The sequence below is a fragment of the Xenopus laevis genome, chromosome 2S, assembly GCF_017654675.1.
Source record: "Xenopus laevis strain J_2021 chromosome 2S, Xenopus_laevis_v10.1, whole genome shotgun sequence".
Taxonomy (NCBI): domain Eukaryota; kingdom Metazoa; phylum Chordata; class Amphibia; order Anura; family Pipidae; genus Xenopus; species Xenopus laevis.
Window position 1 is genome coordinate 144,903,682 of NC_054374.1, and position 17,713 is coordinate 144,921,394.

Here is a 17,713-nt window from a genome sequence, read left to right on the forward strand (position 1 = left end):
ACATACAGACACAAATCAGCGGGATATTAAAGTAGAAGGAAACCCCCTGGGCGCAAAAACCCTCCCCCCTCCCCTGTGTTGCTTCCCCTCCCTCCTCCCCCCTGGCCTACCTGTCCCGCTGGGTATATGCTGGGTATATGCAGGAAGAAGATCGCGTGGAAGAAGATGTCGTCTGTGGACTGGACCTGCGCAGAGGGGTAAGTAACAAGTTAGGGGCATTTGCCCAGCGGGACAGGTAGGCCAGGGGGGAGGAGGGAGGGTGGGCAACACAGAGGAGGGTTTTTGCGCCCAGGGTGTTTCCTTCTCCTTTAATTGCTGTAGGTTACAGTGGGTGACACTGACATATACTGTAAGTGCCAGTTCCTAATTCAGGTGTTATGCAAGTGCTCCAAGAGGTTGTTGTGTTTAGTTCTGAAGGTATTGAGATTGAGGGAGGATTCTCTCTGGAGAAATATAACTTTCCAAATATAAGGTGCAGCAAGACAGAAGGGGTTTATGTGGGAAACTGCAGTAGTGGTGGGTGGTGCAGCCAAGCAGTTGAACACTCATATTAAAAAGTCAAGGTATTTTAAAAATACAGCTCCTAATTGAGTTGTATTTTCAAAATTCAAGCTATTTTTTAGTTTAGTTTTCAAGTTAAAACCTAAGGTTTGATTTTCATGTCTTTCCATAAACAAAAAAATACAAAAACAAATAGAGTTCGAATTTTGATAAATCTGCCTCTGTGGGGGAAATGTAATACAATTTCCAAAGAGAACAAATCTCCGAATAAAAATGTACACGTTGCAATGTAATATTCTTCCTTAGGCTTTTATCGCATTGGGAATGTTAATTGCGCGTTGCAAACCTTTAACATCTGCTTGAAGGAAGCGTAAACTTTTGGAGCAAACGTAACAACTGTTTCATGAAGAAGTTTTATTACATTCACTGTGCGCTGTTTCTAGGAAGATGATTTAAATGTAATTAATCAACTGAGTATTTTTATCTTCTAGGTAAATTCATCCATGAAGGACAGAAGGTCGCCTGGTAAGTCTTTGCTGTTAAAATATATTATTTTTCATGACATCTGCAATAAGGCAGCAGTTATATTTATCCTAGCTGTACATATTTATCGGACAGTATGAGACCTACACAGTTGGGCACACAAAGTAAGCCACACTCCACAATCAACCCTTGGCAACTACTTTCTATCGCTGCACTATTCGGCAATTGCCCCCTCCTATCCCAGTGGGCAACTCCTCTCTTCTGTCTAGTGATGGGCAAATAAATTTGGCAGGTGTAAATTTGCAGCCAGTTTCCACATTTCGCCGTTGGTGAAAAATTCGCAAAACTGCTGGGGAAAGTCCCAAAATTTTGGATGCGTGTCGGAAAAGGTGTTCGTGCCAGAACTGTTGTGTGTCAACACTATCGGACACCCATTGACTTTAACACTGGCGTACAAATTGACGTGAATCGACGCAGGTGTCAAAACTGTCGCGTTCATCAAAATTCCCGTTTTCAATTTTATTTTCTTTCGCAGGAAATTCGCACATTTTTCAGCAAAATAGCAGAAATTCGCCTATCACTACTTCTGTCCCCTTAGCACAGGGGTGTCCAAACTGCGGCCCGAGGGCCACATTCGGCCCAGGATGCCTATGAATGCGGCCCAGCTTGAAACGTTTGGTTCCCGAGGAAACGTCATGTCACAAAGGATATAGGAGGAGGGGGGACTCTGCCCATTGCCCAGTTAGTAATAATAATATAATAATAAATCTATTTAATATCCAGGTGTCCCATATTCCAGTGTAAAGCTCCATCTGGTTATCCAACTGGCATTGTAGTTCTTTTCTGTGTATTTCCTTTACTTTTACAAATCAAACGTGTTTGTGTATTTCATGTGTGGCCCCAGACATTGTGGCCCGGCAAGCCAAAAGTTTGGACACCCCTGCCTTAGCATCCCCTTTACGGAAGGACTGAAGTTAGAGATAGCAGAAGAGGTACAGGGAGTGCAATGGGTCCCATCGCCCTCCTCCCCCCAACTTTGTGCCCTAGGCATCTACCCCTGTTTCCAGCACTGGAAAGAATTGCTTTTAAAGGGGAACTATTGAAAACATTAATATGTTTATCTCATGGAAAAAATAAACATTCTGTATTGTTTCTGAAATAATCAATTTACTCTTCAGTATCCGCACCCTTCCCCCCAAGTAACTTGTCACTCATCCTTCTCTCATGCACAAGTCAGGTCAGATTTGGGTCGACAGGCCGGTCTAATACATCCTTTTCCTAGCAGATATATTAGAGCTAACTCAAATAACTGACTCTTGCACAATTCCTGCATGTAGAGTAACCAAGATTTCCATCAGAGCTGGTTATTTTGAAACAGCTAATACATCTTTTAGGCAAAGAGTGCAACCCCCCGCTCCAAGGATGTATTAGACCTGAAGAGAGAATGAAGAGTGACAGGTTGCTGACTGGGGGATAGTAAAGAATAATTAGATTATTTCAGAAACTGTACATCATTTTTAATTAATTATATTTGGAATTTTTCACATATTAGTGAGATGGAGCTTATAATAAATATTAACTTTTGTGATAGTTTCCGCGTTAATGATGAACCGTCACCGTTTTTACAACTTTTATGAGTTTCCGGCATACAGGATATGATGTCACTGACATAAGATTTAGGAGGATTTAGCTTCATCTTACCAGTTTGTCAGGTCTAAGGAGGCGAAGGAAACTCTGGCAAAAGAGGTAAAGTTCTGTAATATTTGCACTTTAGTGAATTTGTGGAGTAATAACCGTTTGCCTGAGAGAAAATGCACCTGACAATATGATGTGAACGTACGTTAGTGACAGTCTCTTTCAAACAAATTGTCCTCAACACCTGTTAGTAAATTGCCGATGTCCCTGCGGATGGGATTCCTGGCAAATTGTCGCTAGCAACGGCCACTTTGCCCTTTAGTAAATCTGCTCCATAGAGCGGTGTACTGCAGATCCATTGGGGAATCTGATTATATCGCTGAACTCCACGAATGATTCTTGTCAGATGGTGTCGCCACGACAATACGCAGATGACATGTCGGACATAGTCGTAACAAGCGTCCAAATATAATGGGACTGATAGAAAAATCGCAGGTATAAACTACATGTATCTGACGCATGCTTCGTCTTCATCAAACAGTCTTGTCGTGTGTAGTTTATACCTGCAATTTTCCTATCAGTCCCATTATATTTGGATGCTTGCGACTATGTCCGACTTGTCTTCTGCGTTTTTTTTTGGCGGCGACACCATCTGACAAGAATCGGTCGTGGAGTTCAGCCCTTATATTGACAAAACTGTCTTGTGGGCTTTGGAGGAGGACTATTTGCCCCAGAATTGTATGTCCCTGCACTTGATTCTGCTGCCTCACCTAGGTGCCATTTACTGGAGAAGCATCAGCAACTGAGTTCATGTTGTCCTGGGACCTGCTGCTTTGTACTTAAATCCAAGTGACTTTGAATAAACATCTGGTACATGGGAAATTCTCTATCGCCTTCCATGTGTGACTGAGAAAATCCGATGTTTTGCAATGCAAACAATTCCGAGTAAAGTGCCTTTAATTTCTCAGAAACTTCCACAGAGCAGGATTCTTGGGATCAGGTCTGTGGCCAATTCTGATTGTAGAGTTGCCACTTTTGCTACATTCCAAGTGTGTTTCTGTTTTGCTTGTTTAACTTCAACCAAGTGCTACATATCGTTTAGGGTTCTGGCCCACTTTCTCTTTCCCACAGTCAGCAGCAGCTTAATCTTCATATCCAGTTAGTGTCATATGCCCGAATGCAAGGAATGGATAAGCTGCTTTCATCAGGTCTGCTCTTTGGCCGCCTGTTAGAGACACTTGTATTATCCGTATGATTGTGGATATAGAGCTTATGAAAGAAGACAGACAGAGCAGGGAAACTAAGTAGGTGCTATTTACAGCCTCATACAACACAAGAAAATGTCATCTCTGTGCCTTACTTTTTGTTAGCTCTTAACTACATTTCCTTGTTGCTCTAGTACCGTTAATGTAACAAACTCTAAGAAATGTATGCTATGCTATTTATTTAATGTTTTTATTTTTTACCTTTTCGTTTGTTAAAGAGGCGCTAGAAAGCACTGACCTCCTAACCCCTCCTATGTGATATGGTTGTATGCACAGTCCCTTCCCAGAGACTATTATCCCAATGCTACTATAAGCACCATCTCTCCCTACTATACCTGCTATCCCACAGTCACTCTCCCTTCCCAGAGACTATTATCCACTGTTACTATAAGCCCCATCTCCCCTACTATACCTGCTATCCCACAGCCACACTCCCTTCCCAGAGACTATTATCCCAACTGTTACTATAAACATCATCTCTCCCTACTATACCTGTTATCCCACGGTCACAATCCCTTCCCAGAGACTATTATCCCACAGTTACTATAGGCACCATCTCTCCCTACTATACCTGCTATCCCACAGTCACACTCCCTTCCCAGAGACTATTATCCCACAGTTACTATAGGCACCATCTCTCCCTACTATACCTGCTATCCCACAGTCACACTCCCTTCCCAGAGACAATTATCCCACTGTTACTATAGGCACCATCTCTCCCTACTATACCTGCTATCCCACAGCCACTTCCCAGAGACTATTATCCCACTGTTACTATAGGCACCATCTCTCCCTACTATACCTGCTATCCCACAGTCACACTCCCTTCCCAGAGACTATTATCCCCACTGTTACTATAAACATCATCTCTCCCTACTATACCTGTTATCCCACAGTCACACTCCCTTCCCAGAGACTATTATCCCACTGTTACTATAGACACCATCTTTCTCTACTATACCTGCTATCCCACGACCACAGTCCCATCCCAAAAACTGTAATTCCCACTGCTACTATAGGCACCACATTTGTCTACTATACCCACTCTACAACAATTCCTTCTCAGAAGCTGTTATCCTCACTATCCTACTATGTGTGCTATTTTTCTAAGTGTTGCTGTGTCTGTGCACAGTAAAGAGGTGAAAATGATTTTGTCCATTAAGCTTTGTCATATTTTAGCTACGTACAACTGCTGCGTTTGGGCCCCATTATATGGGTCACCAGTTGAAATCCTCTAACATCAGCTCTGGTGCCAGGAGAAAAAAATAGCAAATTTTGAAAGAAGATTTGCAGCACACATTCTTTGTTTATATACCCTCTTCCACAAAAAAAATGCCTTTCTGCTTTAATACATTACCAAACAAAAAGAACTGCGTCAAAGAGATGTCAATGTGTCTTCAGCTCCAGCAATATCCCTTGGAAATTTGTCTATATCAAAGAGCTCAAAGAGCAGAACAAAAGTAGAATAAATTTCTCTGTGTATTTCTCATAACATAATCCATGTCTTGATGATTTCTCACTGCAATATATCCGGATGTACGTGTGTTTTATGGAAATAGGAGCAGAAATATGTGTTTGCATTCAGAATATTATATCAAGCCATAGAAACAAATTACATTTGCCCCTTGAAGTTATCTTGATTTATGCCTCTAAATGACAGGAGCGAGCCAGGCCAGTTCTAGGAAAGAGGTAATGCATTTTATACGAAGAAAAAGTGCGTAGGGCCAGATTCCATAAATCTATTTTCAACAGTGTTTTTAGGCAAATGACTCACTTGTACAGTAGATCATGTCTACAATTGTCTCCTTGAAAATTACTGAGTGGTTTTTGGTTTTTACTTGCATAGACAAAATGCTCCTCTGCAATTTGAGTTCAGAAAACCTTGATGATTCATTGAGGGCACCGTGCTGCACTTGCTTATAAATGCTTCATGTGCTCAGCTAGGCTTCACTGCCTCTCGCTTTTTTAAAGTGCAGTAGAAAATCTGACCCTCCACTGAAGTGACCTACATTTCCGAAAATTGTTTAATCTACAGAGACTCTGTTGGATAAACAAGTGTAACCTGATAAAAAATGTAAACTCAAACAGAAGCCTGCACTGGGATTTTTTTAAAGGAACATCAGTCACCATAAATTTTCCTATTTTAATGTTTTCCAATAAGTGCTGGGCAGTTTATGTTACTTACTACATCCACTTTCCATATTGACATATTTTTATTTCGTGTAATTTGTTTCATCATAAATTCAAAATACTAATATTAGAGGACTCTAAATCATGAAGGGCTATAAACAGTGATGTCAACAGGATAAGTGACCACTGAGGTACGACTAATGTATTAAATAGGGAACAATGTCCCCCTATGGCAGTGCTGTCCAACTTCTGTGGTACCGAGGGCCAACATTTTACTGGCCTATGTGGTGGAGGGCCGGTAATGGAAGTCAGTGTTGGCCACTCCTCCTTTTAAACCACACCCACTGTAAACCACACCCATATTACCACAAGATCATATCCACATTAACGGTGGTAGCACACCAAAAAACCAAATGGTTGGTGCTCACTGCAGGGAAATCACTCATATGTGAAAAATTGAAGTCATGTTAAAACATACCCTTAAATCCATATGCCTCATCCTCCCCTGTGGATAATACAACAACACCCAACACATGATTAAACACCTTAGGGGCTCTTAACAACAATTTCCAAATGCTAATAAATCCCAAGAACAAAGCCCTAACAGGCTTTCATTCCACAGGTAGCATAGGGCAAGCAGAGAATGGTACACACAAGCAGCACTGGGCAAGCAGAGAATGGCACACACAAGCAGCACTGAGCAAGAGGAGAATGGCACACACAATCAGCACTGGGCAAGCAGAGAATGGCACACCCAAGCAGCACTGGGCAAGCAGAGAATGGCACACACAATCAGAACTGGGCAAGCAGAGAATGGCACATACAGGCAGCACTGGGCAAGCAGAGAATGGCACACACAAGCAGCACTGGGCAAGCAGAGAATGGCACACACAAGCAGCACTGGGCAAGCAGAGAATGGCACACACAAGCAGCACTGGGCAAGCAGAGAATGGCACACACCGGCAGCACTGGGCAAGCAGAGAATGGCACACACAAGCAGCACTGGGCAAGCAGAGAATGGCAGACACAAGCAGCACTGGGCAAGCAGAGAATGGCACACACAGGGAGGGAAGGCAGAACAGAGCAGGAGACAGGGAAACCTATCATTCTAATACAGTGACACAGTGCTGGTGCCCCATTAGCATTTTGAATAAGGTGCAAACAGGTGAACAATGTGGGCAGTTTCAGTCTGGATCTCAGGTGTGAACAGTACAGGCCTTTAGGGGAGTGAACAATAGAGGTGTCACAAGTGTGAACAATGCGGGGGATCACAGGTGTGAACAATACAGGGGATTAGTCTGAATTTTAGGTTTAAACAATGCAGGGGCCAGTTAATCTCTGTAGTGATACCTTTTAAATGTTACACATAGTAAGCAAAAACAGCATGTGAGGGCCACAGAAGGGGGGCCAGTTGGACAGCCCTGCCCTATGGTGATATATAAGTATATTAGAAGTCGAGTTCCAAGACTTTATAAAGGTGCAGGATGAGTGTTTTGATAAAGGTCATGGAACTCAGAAATGATGTCTTATATCTTATATTTTAGAATAGGGTGTACATTATCCCCCTCACTAGATTCGTGGGCTCCTTGCCAAACCCTGCACTACCCTCCAACTGCCTCCCATTCACTGAACCTTTTCCTTTCACATTATCATTGTATCATGGGGTGGAGAGCACCTGAGAGCACTCACAGTTCCCAACGTGGGAGCAGGACTGGGTCAGCAGGGCCCACCATGTTCTTCCTTGGTCTCGGATGACCCGAAATCTTTTCGGGTGTGAGACAGGTGGCTGGAAAAAAACATTGCGGGCTACCAGGCCTTCATTTGTATTCCTCTAATCTGAACCATATATTGCACTTTTGCAAACAAGACTTTTGCCTTCTTGCTTTGTGAGATAAAGAAAGGAGACTTTAGGGGTCATGTATAAACGCAAGTGCAGTGTGCAAGTAAAATGTCCGATACAAATATGCATTTTTTTTGTTATCGAGAATTCAGTATTCTTCCCTGTAATTCCACTGCAATGGCAGCAGCAGAGTAGGGGTTACATCAAAATGCGCTTGTGGTGAGCATCAAAGTTATATTTTCATTTCAATTCTACTGCACCTGTTGAAGTAACAAGGTCCAGGGAGGCAGTAGGTCCAGTGTTTCTCAGCTTATGCATATTGCAATAGTGTATATTGACCCAAGCACCATACTCTGTTAACTTTTAGTATATAATAAGTATTGCTAATTCTAAGGGGCACGTTTATTTAGTTCGAGTAAAGGAATAGAATAAAAAAAACCTTCGACTACGACTTCGACTTTGAATCGAACGATTCGAACTAAAAATCATTCGACTATTCGACTATTCGACCATTCGATAGTCGAAGTCTCTTTAAAAAAAAACTTCGACCCCCTACCCCATTGTACGATCGATGTATCAAAATCCTTCAAATCGTTAGATTCAAAGGATTTAATAGTTTGATCGAACAATTTCTCATTCGATCGTTCGATCAAACTAATTGCAGTAAATCCTTCGACTTCGATATTCAAAGTCGAAGGATTTACCTTCGGCAGTCGAATATGGAGGGTTAATTAACCCTCCATATTCGACCCTATGTAAATCTGCCCCTAAGTATCTTTTGAATTGGCCTTCATTTTTTTTTGTTTTTGTTGGTTTCAAATTAATTGTCTTCTTCTTCTGTCTCTTTCCAGATTTCAAATGGGGTTCACTGACCCCATCTAAAAAACAAATGCCCTGTAAGGCGACAGATGTTTTGTTAATGACACTTTTTATTACTAATTTTTTTCTATTCAGTCCCTCTTCTATTCATATTCCAGTCTCTCATTTAAAGGTTCACCTTTTTAAAAAAAAAAAAATGTATACTTATAAGCTATTTAGTACGAATATACTGCCATCATCTCTCGTTCTTTATTTATTTTTTTTCAAAAACTGTTTAAATGATGAATTTGTACCCAATATTATGCTTCTTCTCTCAGAAAAGTAAGTGGACATGTTCACAGACTCATTAGTCAAGGTTCTGCACCCACGTTGCATCGTCATTCCTATTCACTATTTTTTTTATGTCATATCAGTTTTATACATATCTATGTATCAAAAGTCAATGCTGCCTTTTCTTTTGGTTCGTTAATCTTTTACCCTGATATAAAACCTATTTGCAGCTGAAGTGCATCTCCGGTATCTGAGTCAGTCACTACAATGGTATAAGGGCAATGTACAGTATAAATTATGTTATAGAAAAAAATGTGGTATGTGCAGGTCTAAAAATGTCCCATCAGCACATATTTTAGGAAAAGGATGATGGGAGACTCCTCCATTCATGTAACTTATATTCTTTGTTGAAAGCTCTTGTGCTTTTTCAACTTGTCAGGCAGGAAAGGTTTGACACATAAAACAAGATATAAAGAGGGATTCGTTTTCTGTTTTCCCCCCAATGTCAGTTATTACAGATGTTTTTTCAAATTAATTCTTCGGTGGCATATGGTTTTATTAATTATAAAATACATTTCATAGGTTGCATTCTTGTGCCAAGATAAAACTTGTTCCATGAAGAGAAATCATAATCGGCAGCAGAACGGGTTGTTTTAGGGGCACAGTACAGGTATAGGATCCGTTATCCGGAAACCCATTATCTAGAAAGTTCCGAATTATGGAAAGGCCATCTCCCATAGACTCCATTATAATTAATTAATTAAATAATTAATTAATTAATTAATCCAAATTTTTTAAAAATGATTTCCTTTTTCTCTGTAGTAATAACACAGTACCTTGTGCATGATCCCAACTAAGATATAATTCATCCTCATTGGAAGCAAAACCAGCCTATTGAGCGTATTTAATGTCTACGTGATTTTTTGGTAGACTTAAGGTATGAATATCCAAATTACAGAAGCATCCGTTATCCGGAAAACCCCAGGTCCTGAGCATTCTGGATAACAGGTCGCATACCTGTACTTGCAAAAGAGTGACAGCAATGGGAACAAGGGCTTCCTGAGTGATACAATGCATGGGCGAAGTTTGTTTGGTCCTGCCGGGCCTAACCTAACCTGACACCAACCTGGCCCACCATTCTTATTTATTTACCGATGTCCAATTGGCCCCATTTCTGACATTATTGGAGGAGCAGATGCAAGCACGAGTATACAAGTAAGCACATCGACTCATTTGACTGAGGAGGCTGTTGATAGGCTAACCAGGTCGGCAGCAGAAATGGGCCAAAACCTGCTTCAGTTTTGTCAATTGGAGTCAATTGGTCTGCCCAACCCCACTCAATCCAAGGGTAACTGTAGGGGTTTCCGGCCAACCCACATATTGCTATTTCCAATGCAGGAGGCTTTGCATTGGGAATGAATGACTGGCCCTGAAATTTCCATGGGATAGCGGTAACTAGTGTAGAATGTTTAATACATATTTTAATACTTTACAAATCTTTAGTTCCTCTTTATGCATTAAGGCTATGGACACACAGGGTGTTGTCAGCAGCAGATCAGCGGCTGTTGTCAGCCTGCATAATTTTGCAGACTGAGAGAAGCAGATCTGCTCAGTGCCCCTGCTCCATTGATTTGAATCTGATCAGCCTCAGGCCCGGATTTGTGGAAAGACCACCAAGGCCAGGCCTAGGGTGGCAGGACTTTAGGGGGCGGCATGCTGCCCAACCACAACCACATTTGGGGGATGTGCAGGAGATACAATAGTTTTTTAAATTCCTGTGCACCAATCTCCTTTGTTCCGGTCCCAATGATGAAAATTTGAGTGAATAAAAGGGAGGGGATGGGGAAGATGAATGGCAGCGGGACTAGGGGCTCCTACTATGTACATCCGGCCATGATCAGCCTGTGCACGCTCACACACAGGCCAAGGTCAGCTCAAATATGTAGGCTCAAAACAGCCACTGCCAAAGCCTGTGTGTCCATAGCCTATGGGTATGCACAATTTACACACAACTGATTATAATGATTTGCTCAGAGTCAAGGGTCTGTCAATTGAATTGCTAGTTCTATATAAGGAAACTCTGTTTCTGTGAAGAGAGATCAAAATAAGCAGACAGAAGACAGGTTGAATGCCTTGAGACCTGCAGACTCCAGACAATATGGAGTGCTGGGAGACCTACGCTGAGGTGGTGCCCTTTTACATTAAACATTGAGTGACAAGGTTACACTAGCTGTCAGCAGGATTTAATAGTCTTGAGTCAGAAGGAGTGGCAGCACAAGGGCATCTCTGAATCCATTATCTGTGTAGGGGACTGAAGATTTAGTCTAATGGTATAAAGTACTCACAGACAGCACCAGCCATGAATTCTTTGGTTAAAACGCCTTTATTAGGACATGGGCTCTGACCCAGGAAACCAGCAACGTTTCAGACTGCCATGAGTCTTTTATCAAGCTTGACTCATGGCAGTCTGAAACGTTGCTGGTTTTCTGACACTGCCCCGAAAATCATACGAATCGAGGATTGGTGCGATCGGATCTTTGCGTCTACGGCCATCTTAAGTCTTATTGCTTTCTAACTGTCTCCCCTGCTACCTAGTGCAGAATGAACCTTTCATTTATTTTATTCTCATATGGGTTATAAAGGAGAGTGAATGGTAGAATCACTGAAGGGTGCCAAGATGATAGGCACCCCCTCAGTGAATGTAGCCCGGATCCCCAACCAGTGGCTCATGAGCAACATGTTGCTTACAAACTTTTTGCCTGTTGCTCCCAGGAACTCAAAGCAGGTGCTTATTTTGGAATTCCTGGTTTGGAGCAAAGTTTTGGTTGTATAAAAAGCAGGTGTACTGCCAAACAGAGCCTCCTCCTATAGGCTGCCAGTCCACATAGGGGTTACCAATAGCCAATCACAATTTCATCCTTGTGTTGCTGCCCAACTCTTTTTACATTTGAATGGCATACCTCCCAACTGTCCCGTTTTTAGAGGGACAGTCCCTCTTTTGACAGCTCAACCCGCAGTCCCTCGTTTGTACGGGAAAGTCACGTTTTTCTCTGCACTGGCAGAAAAAGAGAGCCCAGAACAGCCACCAGGTGCAGATAAGATACTTTGTAACAATTTTGACATAAGCAAATAAGTAATTGTAACAATTTAGATAACAGGTCCCTTGGGAAAAGTTAGATTCACAGCTTAAAGGGCAATTCACCTTCATTAGCAAAACTGTAATAACTGAAAAAAATGACAGGAATATGTTCAAACTTTCATAACCTGCCAAATGTTGTAAAATGAACATGGTAATTAGGGGGTGTGGACAAAAAATGGGCGCTACGTGCGTCAACTTTTTTGTCCCTCTTTTTATTTCCAAAATGTTGGGAGATATGGAATGGGGCTCACGGGAGTTTGGGGGCCCCAGGCTGGTGGTCCTCTTCTTCAAAACAAATGCATCAGCACTGGGTATTTTCCCTGTGAGTACCATGCGGCCATATTGTCTGGATGTCCCAGGCATCCATACGCAATTTCTGTACTGTTCTGTACTCGGCAAACCCCCCAGTGACCTACCTTTCATTATCCTTTGAAATGTGAATACAGAACATTTATTCTGTGCATATGTATGTGGCTGCTGATAAAGGCTATTGTAAGATATACATCAGTGTGCGCGATAACACAGCTCTTGGCACCACAATACAGCTTCAACCTCTAGCAGTAATACTGTAGGAATTTTCCACTCATGTGTAAACATACTCTACGGCACATCAAGTGTAAGCAGGCTAGCTTGGTTATAAACCACATTTGCTTTCTGTTGTATAATATTGAGACCTGATGGGCTTGTCGAACATTACTGACATAGATCAGTCCAGCAGTTGATAGAAGGGGCATCGTTCTGTTCACTCCTTGACAAAGTAAATAATTCCACCGGCACACAGGTCTTAGTTGCAAGCAGGGACAAGCCTTGCTGTATTTTATTTGCGTGATGCAACGTTTCGGGGTGATCCCCTTCGTCAAGTTTGTGGGTTTCCGAAGCCTTCTCGGCCGGGCACCGGGCAATATACGATTTGGAGAGCCAGGGTTTGCAAGCTGGTAACTATACCTGTTTCCATTCCTTGACAAAGACCAGATGCTCCTAGCTTTGTATACAGGACCCTGGAAAAATAGACTAGATGCCAATAAATTCTGAACATGGATAAATGGATTGTAAGAGTTCTCTAGATATAATCTTTTTTATGAAGAGACAGATATAAGCGATCATCTATCTGTGCATTAATAAGAGCTGGCTGGATCCTAAACTAAGTGTGACCTGCGTAGCTCTGTAATTCACTCTGACATGCAATAAATCATTCAGTTGCTCTTGCACACAATGAACAATGCACGCTGGAAAGCTCTGTCTTCCAGGCCAAATTCATTTCTCACACCAAGCCTTCTGCTGAAAGTATTTATAATACTCTTGCCTCCATGCACTAAACAGCTACAGAGTTATTGTGGGGAATGAGATTGTGCCTCAGGGGATTGCGGACAACATCATTCTATTTAATAAATCCTAGAACCTTCCTGAGATTGATTCTGTTCTATGCCAATAAAACCTATAGCATATATATACATATATATATAGGTATCAATAGGATGAAATTCAAATGTGTAAGAGAGAACAAGGTGCTCCAGAATTAAATGTAAAGTAACTCACCATACAGTGAAAGTGGTCCGGGTGCACCAGCCCCAGACCCCCAGCTTTAGGGAGCGGTACAGCAGAAGATAAGGAAGCAGAGCTGTCCGGCACTCAAACGGATCCACAGGACCAGAGATATTCAGTTAAAAGATATTTTTATTAGTAGAAAAATTAAAAATATATTTGCATCTCCATCCACCCTACGCGTTTCGCACCTTTTGGGGTGCTTAGTCATGGGCTCTTGGTCCCAACAGTCCCAGGATGAACTAGCTTTATCTCTGGGAAACCCCTAATGATTAAATTAACCTATTGTTCTTGCAGGAAGCTTTCTCCTTAAATGTGATTAAATTATGGAATCTGTGATCACTGTTGGTCTGGGCCCACCAGGGCTGCTATATCAAGGGCCAAGTACCCTCAACCCACACACAATCTCAACCTGAGTTCGCCAGCAAATTCCTCCTCCTAGCACTACTACTACTATAGTTTTCTAGCTATTCCCTTCTCCTTATTTACAGCGGCCATCAAGAGGAGTGCCTGCAGCTCCCAGCATGGAGAGTGGAAGCCCGCCAGCCCAGTCCAACCCTGTCTTTGGTAAGATTTGTGCCTTGGGGTGTTCTCTCCTGTGGAGTCTCCTGATTGGCTGGAGTTGCTTAGTCTACTGGTACATTATCATTTTTGCCATGATAACAGTGGTGGTGGCCTACAAGTTAATTAATCAGCCTTTGGTGTGGGAGCTCATGCCAGAGACCCTGGTTCATTTCCCAGTGGTGACTAGACTAGTGCCTGGAAAAATGTCTCAGCATGCTTATTGAACCCGTAATAGCTGCCATTCTTGTTGCTAAGACGCGATACCCATCTTGATTAGATAATATGCAATATTGTGATATGTGGCCCTTAAAATGAAGATGATCTGCCTATAGGCAGATATTACATCTGAGGAGTATATGCTTTGTTTGACAGTTGCCCCTAGGGGAAAATGCCTCCCCTGCAGACGTCGGTTCCAACGTAACCTTAGCCACTGTACCTTATAAAATATCAGCTTGTTCATCAGACCTGTCAATTGGGCCTCCTCTAAAAATACAGTGGCCTTTTCTTATAGCTATGGTAGCCAATATTGGGCCTGCAAGAATTTTTATAGATAAGAATATATGACCTGTGGGATTTTGAACCCAAAGGTATTAATCAGGTAAGGGTGGAGTTGGGGCATGGCCATTGTCTATTTGGATATGGTCATTGAAGAGCATGATGCATGGTCTGATACTCAGTCTGATACTCATGATCTGAAATTCAGTGGTTTTGATGAATGTTTGTAACTTGTAAACCTCAAAACAATCGAATGAGTGAATCCATCTGATGATGCGCAGCTCTGCCAAACCCTTGTCTTCTCACTGGAATAAATGAGAATGTTATCTCCAGTCACGACACGTTCTGTTCATATCAGTGCGATTCCTTCCTTGAGTTGAATTAATGGAATTATTTTGTGGGAAACACACACATTTTCCAAATTCTTTTTGAGGGCCTGAATAGAGAGAACATTTTATGCTATCATACGGCTCCTGAAAGGGTCCAGTATGTTGTGCTGGTGAGGTTTTTGTTTGTGGCTTCTGCAAATCACAGTCTGACCTGAAAGGTGAAGACAGACAGAGCTACTAGTAGCAGCTACCTGTTGTGGTTACAAAATGCCCTGCCATAGACAGTACTAAAAATTGTCTCTTAAAATACACGAATTGTCTAAGCAAAGCCAATTATCACTATTGTCTCTTTTGTAGGGATGCACCGAATCCACTATTTGGGATTCAGCTGAATCCCCAAATCCTTGGTGAAAGATTTGGCCGAATACCGAACCGAATCCAAATTTGCATATGCAACTTAGGGGCAGGAAAGGAAAAAGCAGAAAAAAAGTCACGTGATATTCCTACCCACTCCTAATTTACATATGCAAATTAGGATGTGGATTCGGCCGGGCACAAGGATTCGGCTGAATCCGAATCCTGCTGAAAAAGGCTGAATCCTGGCCCAATCCCAAACCTAATCCTTGATTGGGTCATCCCGACTATTTTGTAGCTGGGACAAGCAGCTGCAACTAGTAGCTCTGTGTGTCTTCACCCTAAAAAGGGTAAGTTCTAGGTGGGTCATGGGCTTAGGTGGGCGGGCCAGGGGCTACATTACAGATGTGCATCATAGATTTGTAATATCGGCCCTGGCCTGGGTGGGTGTTTTACTGGCTTGGCCGGGTAGCAACCCTAGTCCAATGCTGTTCTCCACCTAGATGCACCATGGCTCAGGTAGTTAGGTGATAAATATAGTTTCTGTTTTTCTGCTGACATCTTTTAGGATTATTATGAATATTTTATAAGTTGTTAAAGGAGAACTAAACCCCCCAATAATAAAAACCCCTACCCATTACCCTACATAGCCTCTCCCTGCTTCCCCCTCTGCATAGGTGATTACCCCTGAAAGTGCCCCTAATTCATTTTCTCATGTATAGGTTCAGAGTAAGTGCAGTGGAGCTCAAGGGCACCATCTTCCAGTTCTTCAGTAGTCTTCCGGTCCTCTTCTTTCCCTTATGCAATTTTCAGCACTTTTGGGTCATGCGCATTTGCTACAAACTGGAAGACTGCTCCAACTGCTCATGCGCCAATACGGCGCTCACTTCCCGCAGAATACCTGCAATGGCTAATCATAGATATTACCTCTGTCCTAGATTTGATTCCAGCCAGGGCACTATCTATTTGTATGTTCTTCCTGTTAATGGCATAAAAATGTCTTCATTAAAAGTCTTTAAGAAATGAATCCCAGTAGACGAAGTGTCTTTGCAGACTGGGGCGTATGCATGGTCGGACTGGACCATTGAGGGCCCACCAGGTTCCATAGTTCCGTAGCCCCCGCATGCGCAAACGCTGGCGTGCCCTGCCACATTTACTATTTTTATGGGCCCAGCTGATCGCGGAGCGAGTCTGGCCTGACGGGGGCCCATGAGGGCCAGGGTCCATCTGTTTTTTCCCAGATTGTATGCCTTGAACCAAGTGGTAGAATTATATCCGGCACTGAGTTTCTACCCCTGCCAGGTGAAGATTTTTTGGGTGGGGGACAGTGTGTTATTGTTACTCCATTGGTCAGACTCCAGATGCAATTGCAGTTTTGCATATCCTTGGTGCTCTAGCACTTGCAACTGGGATAGTAGTAATGACCACTATAGAGCTTTGTTTCAGTTGTAACTGAACTACATTTTTTTACAGTAGAATTCCACCCACTCAGTTAACGGGAAATTTATGGGAATTTGTAATTCTATAACATCTTTAAATGGAATGCCCTAGCTATCTTATCCCTGAAATGGACCAAAGTAGGATTGAAAAAATGTACCTTTTGCTTTTAATATTTTTATTATAAGTGCAAAGCTTTAGTCCTCCAAATCTTGCAGAACCACATTTCCCAGCATTACCTAAGAGCCTCAAATGGATTAATTTCTGCTCTTGAAATGAACAGGTTCCAGCTAATAATAGCCCAGAGAGCAGCTGTACTCCTCCTGGAGCCTGGTGGAGAGATAGGCTAAGTCAATAGAGGAAAGCATGGCATGGCTGGCAAGGTAAATGAAGGAGAAAGACACAAACAATTAGGGCTCCCTGTATGACATGGACTCAGGGAGGGAATTTAAATTGCAGGATTTCATATCTTATTCCAGAGAGAGGGGAGAGCTGGGAGCAGGACAGACAGGAGACAGACAGGGGAGGGCTAGTGGTGTGAAAGTCACAGGAGCAGCAGCAGCAGGAGATGATGGAGTGTGGAGTTGTTGAGTGGAACTAGCATGTGCCTATGGCTGGGAGCAGCTGGGAATGGAACGCTACTGATCGCTGCTGCTGCTGCTGCCGCAGAAACGCTCCCGGGATATTTACAGTTCTATTGCGGTCCATCATGCTGTGGGATTTACAATGACAAGCAAAAAGAGATCGGCCAAATTCCTGCTGCGGAGGTCCCTGAGCGAGCAGTTAAAGGACTCCGCTAGCAAAGCGTGGGACCTGCTGTGGAAGAACGTCCGCGACAAGCGCCTGGCAGGTCAGTGCGTGCGCGCAAACTAGTCTAGTGATCGCAGCGACTAATCTTCAGCTGTGCGCA

General features: G+C 42.7%; 1 protein-coding gene across 2 annotated transcripts in view; it reads left to right on the top strand.

Annotated features, from left to right (window-relative positions):
* Positions 1 to 17,713, top strand: part of stard13.S (StAR related lipid transfer domain containing 13 S homeolog) — a 162,187-nt gene that overhangs the window by 40,264 nt on the left and 104,210 nt on the right. Inside the window, exon 2 of one of the 2 annotated variants that reach the window (XM_018248448.2) lies at positions 993 to 1,026. In XM_018248448.2, coding sequence (XP_018103937.1) covers positions 993 to 1,026 — 34 coding nt within the window. Of the gene's footprint in view, positions 1 to 992; positions 1,027 to 17,180; positions 17,654 to 17,713 lie in introns of those variants that run through there. The other variant, XM_041583219.1, reaches the window with a different exon arrangement.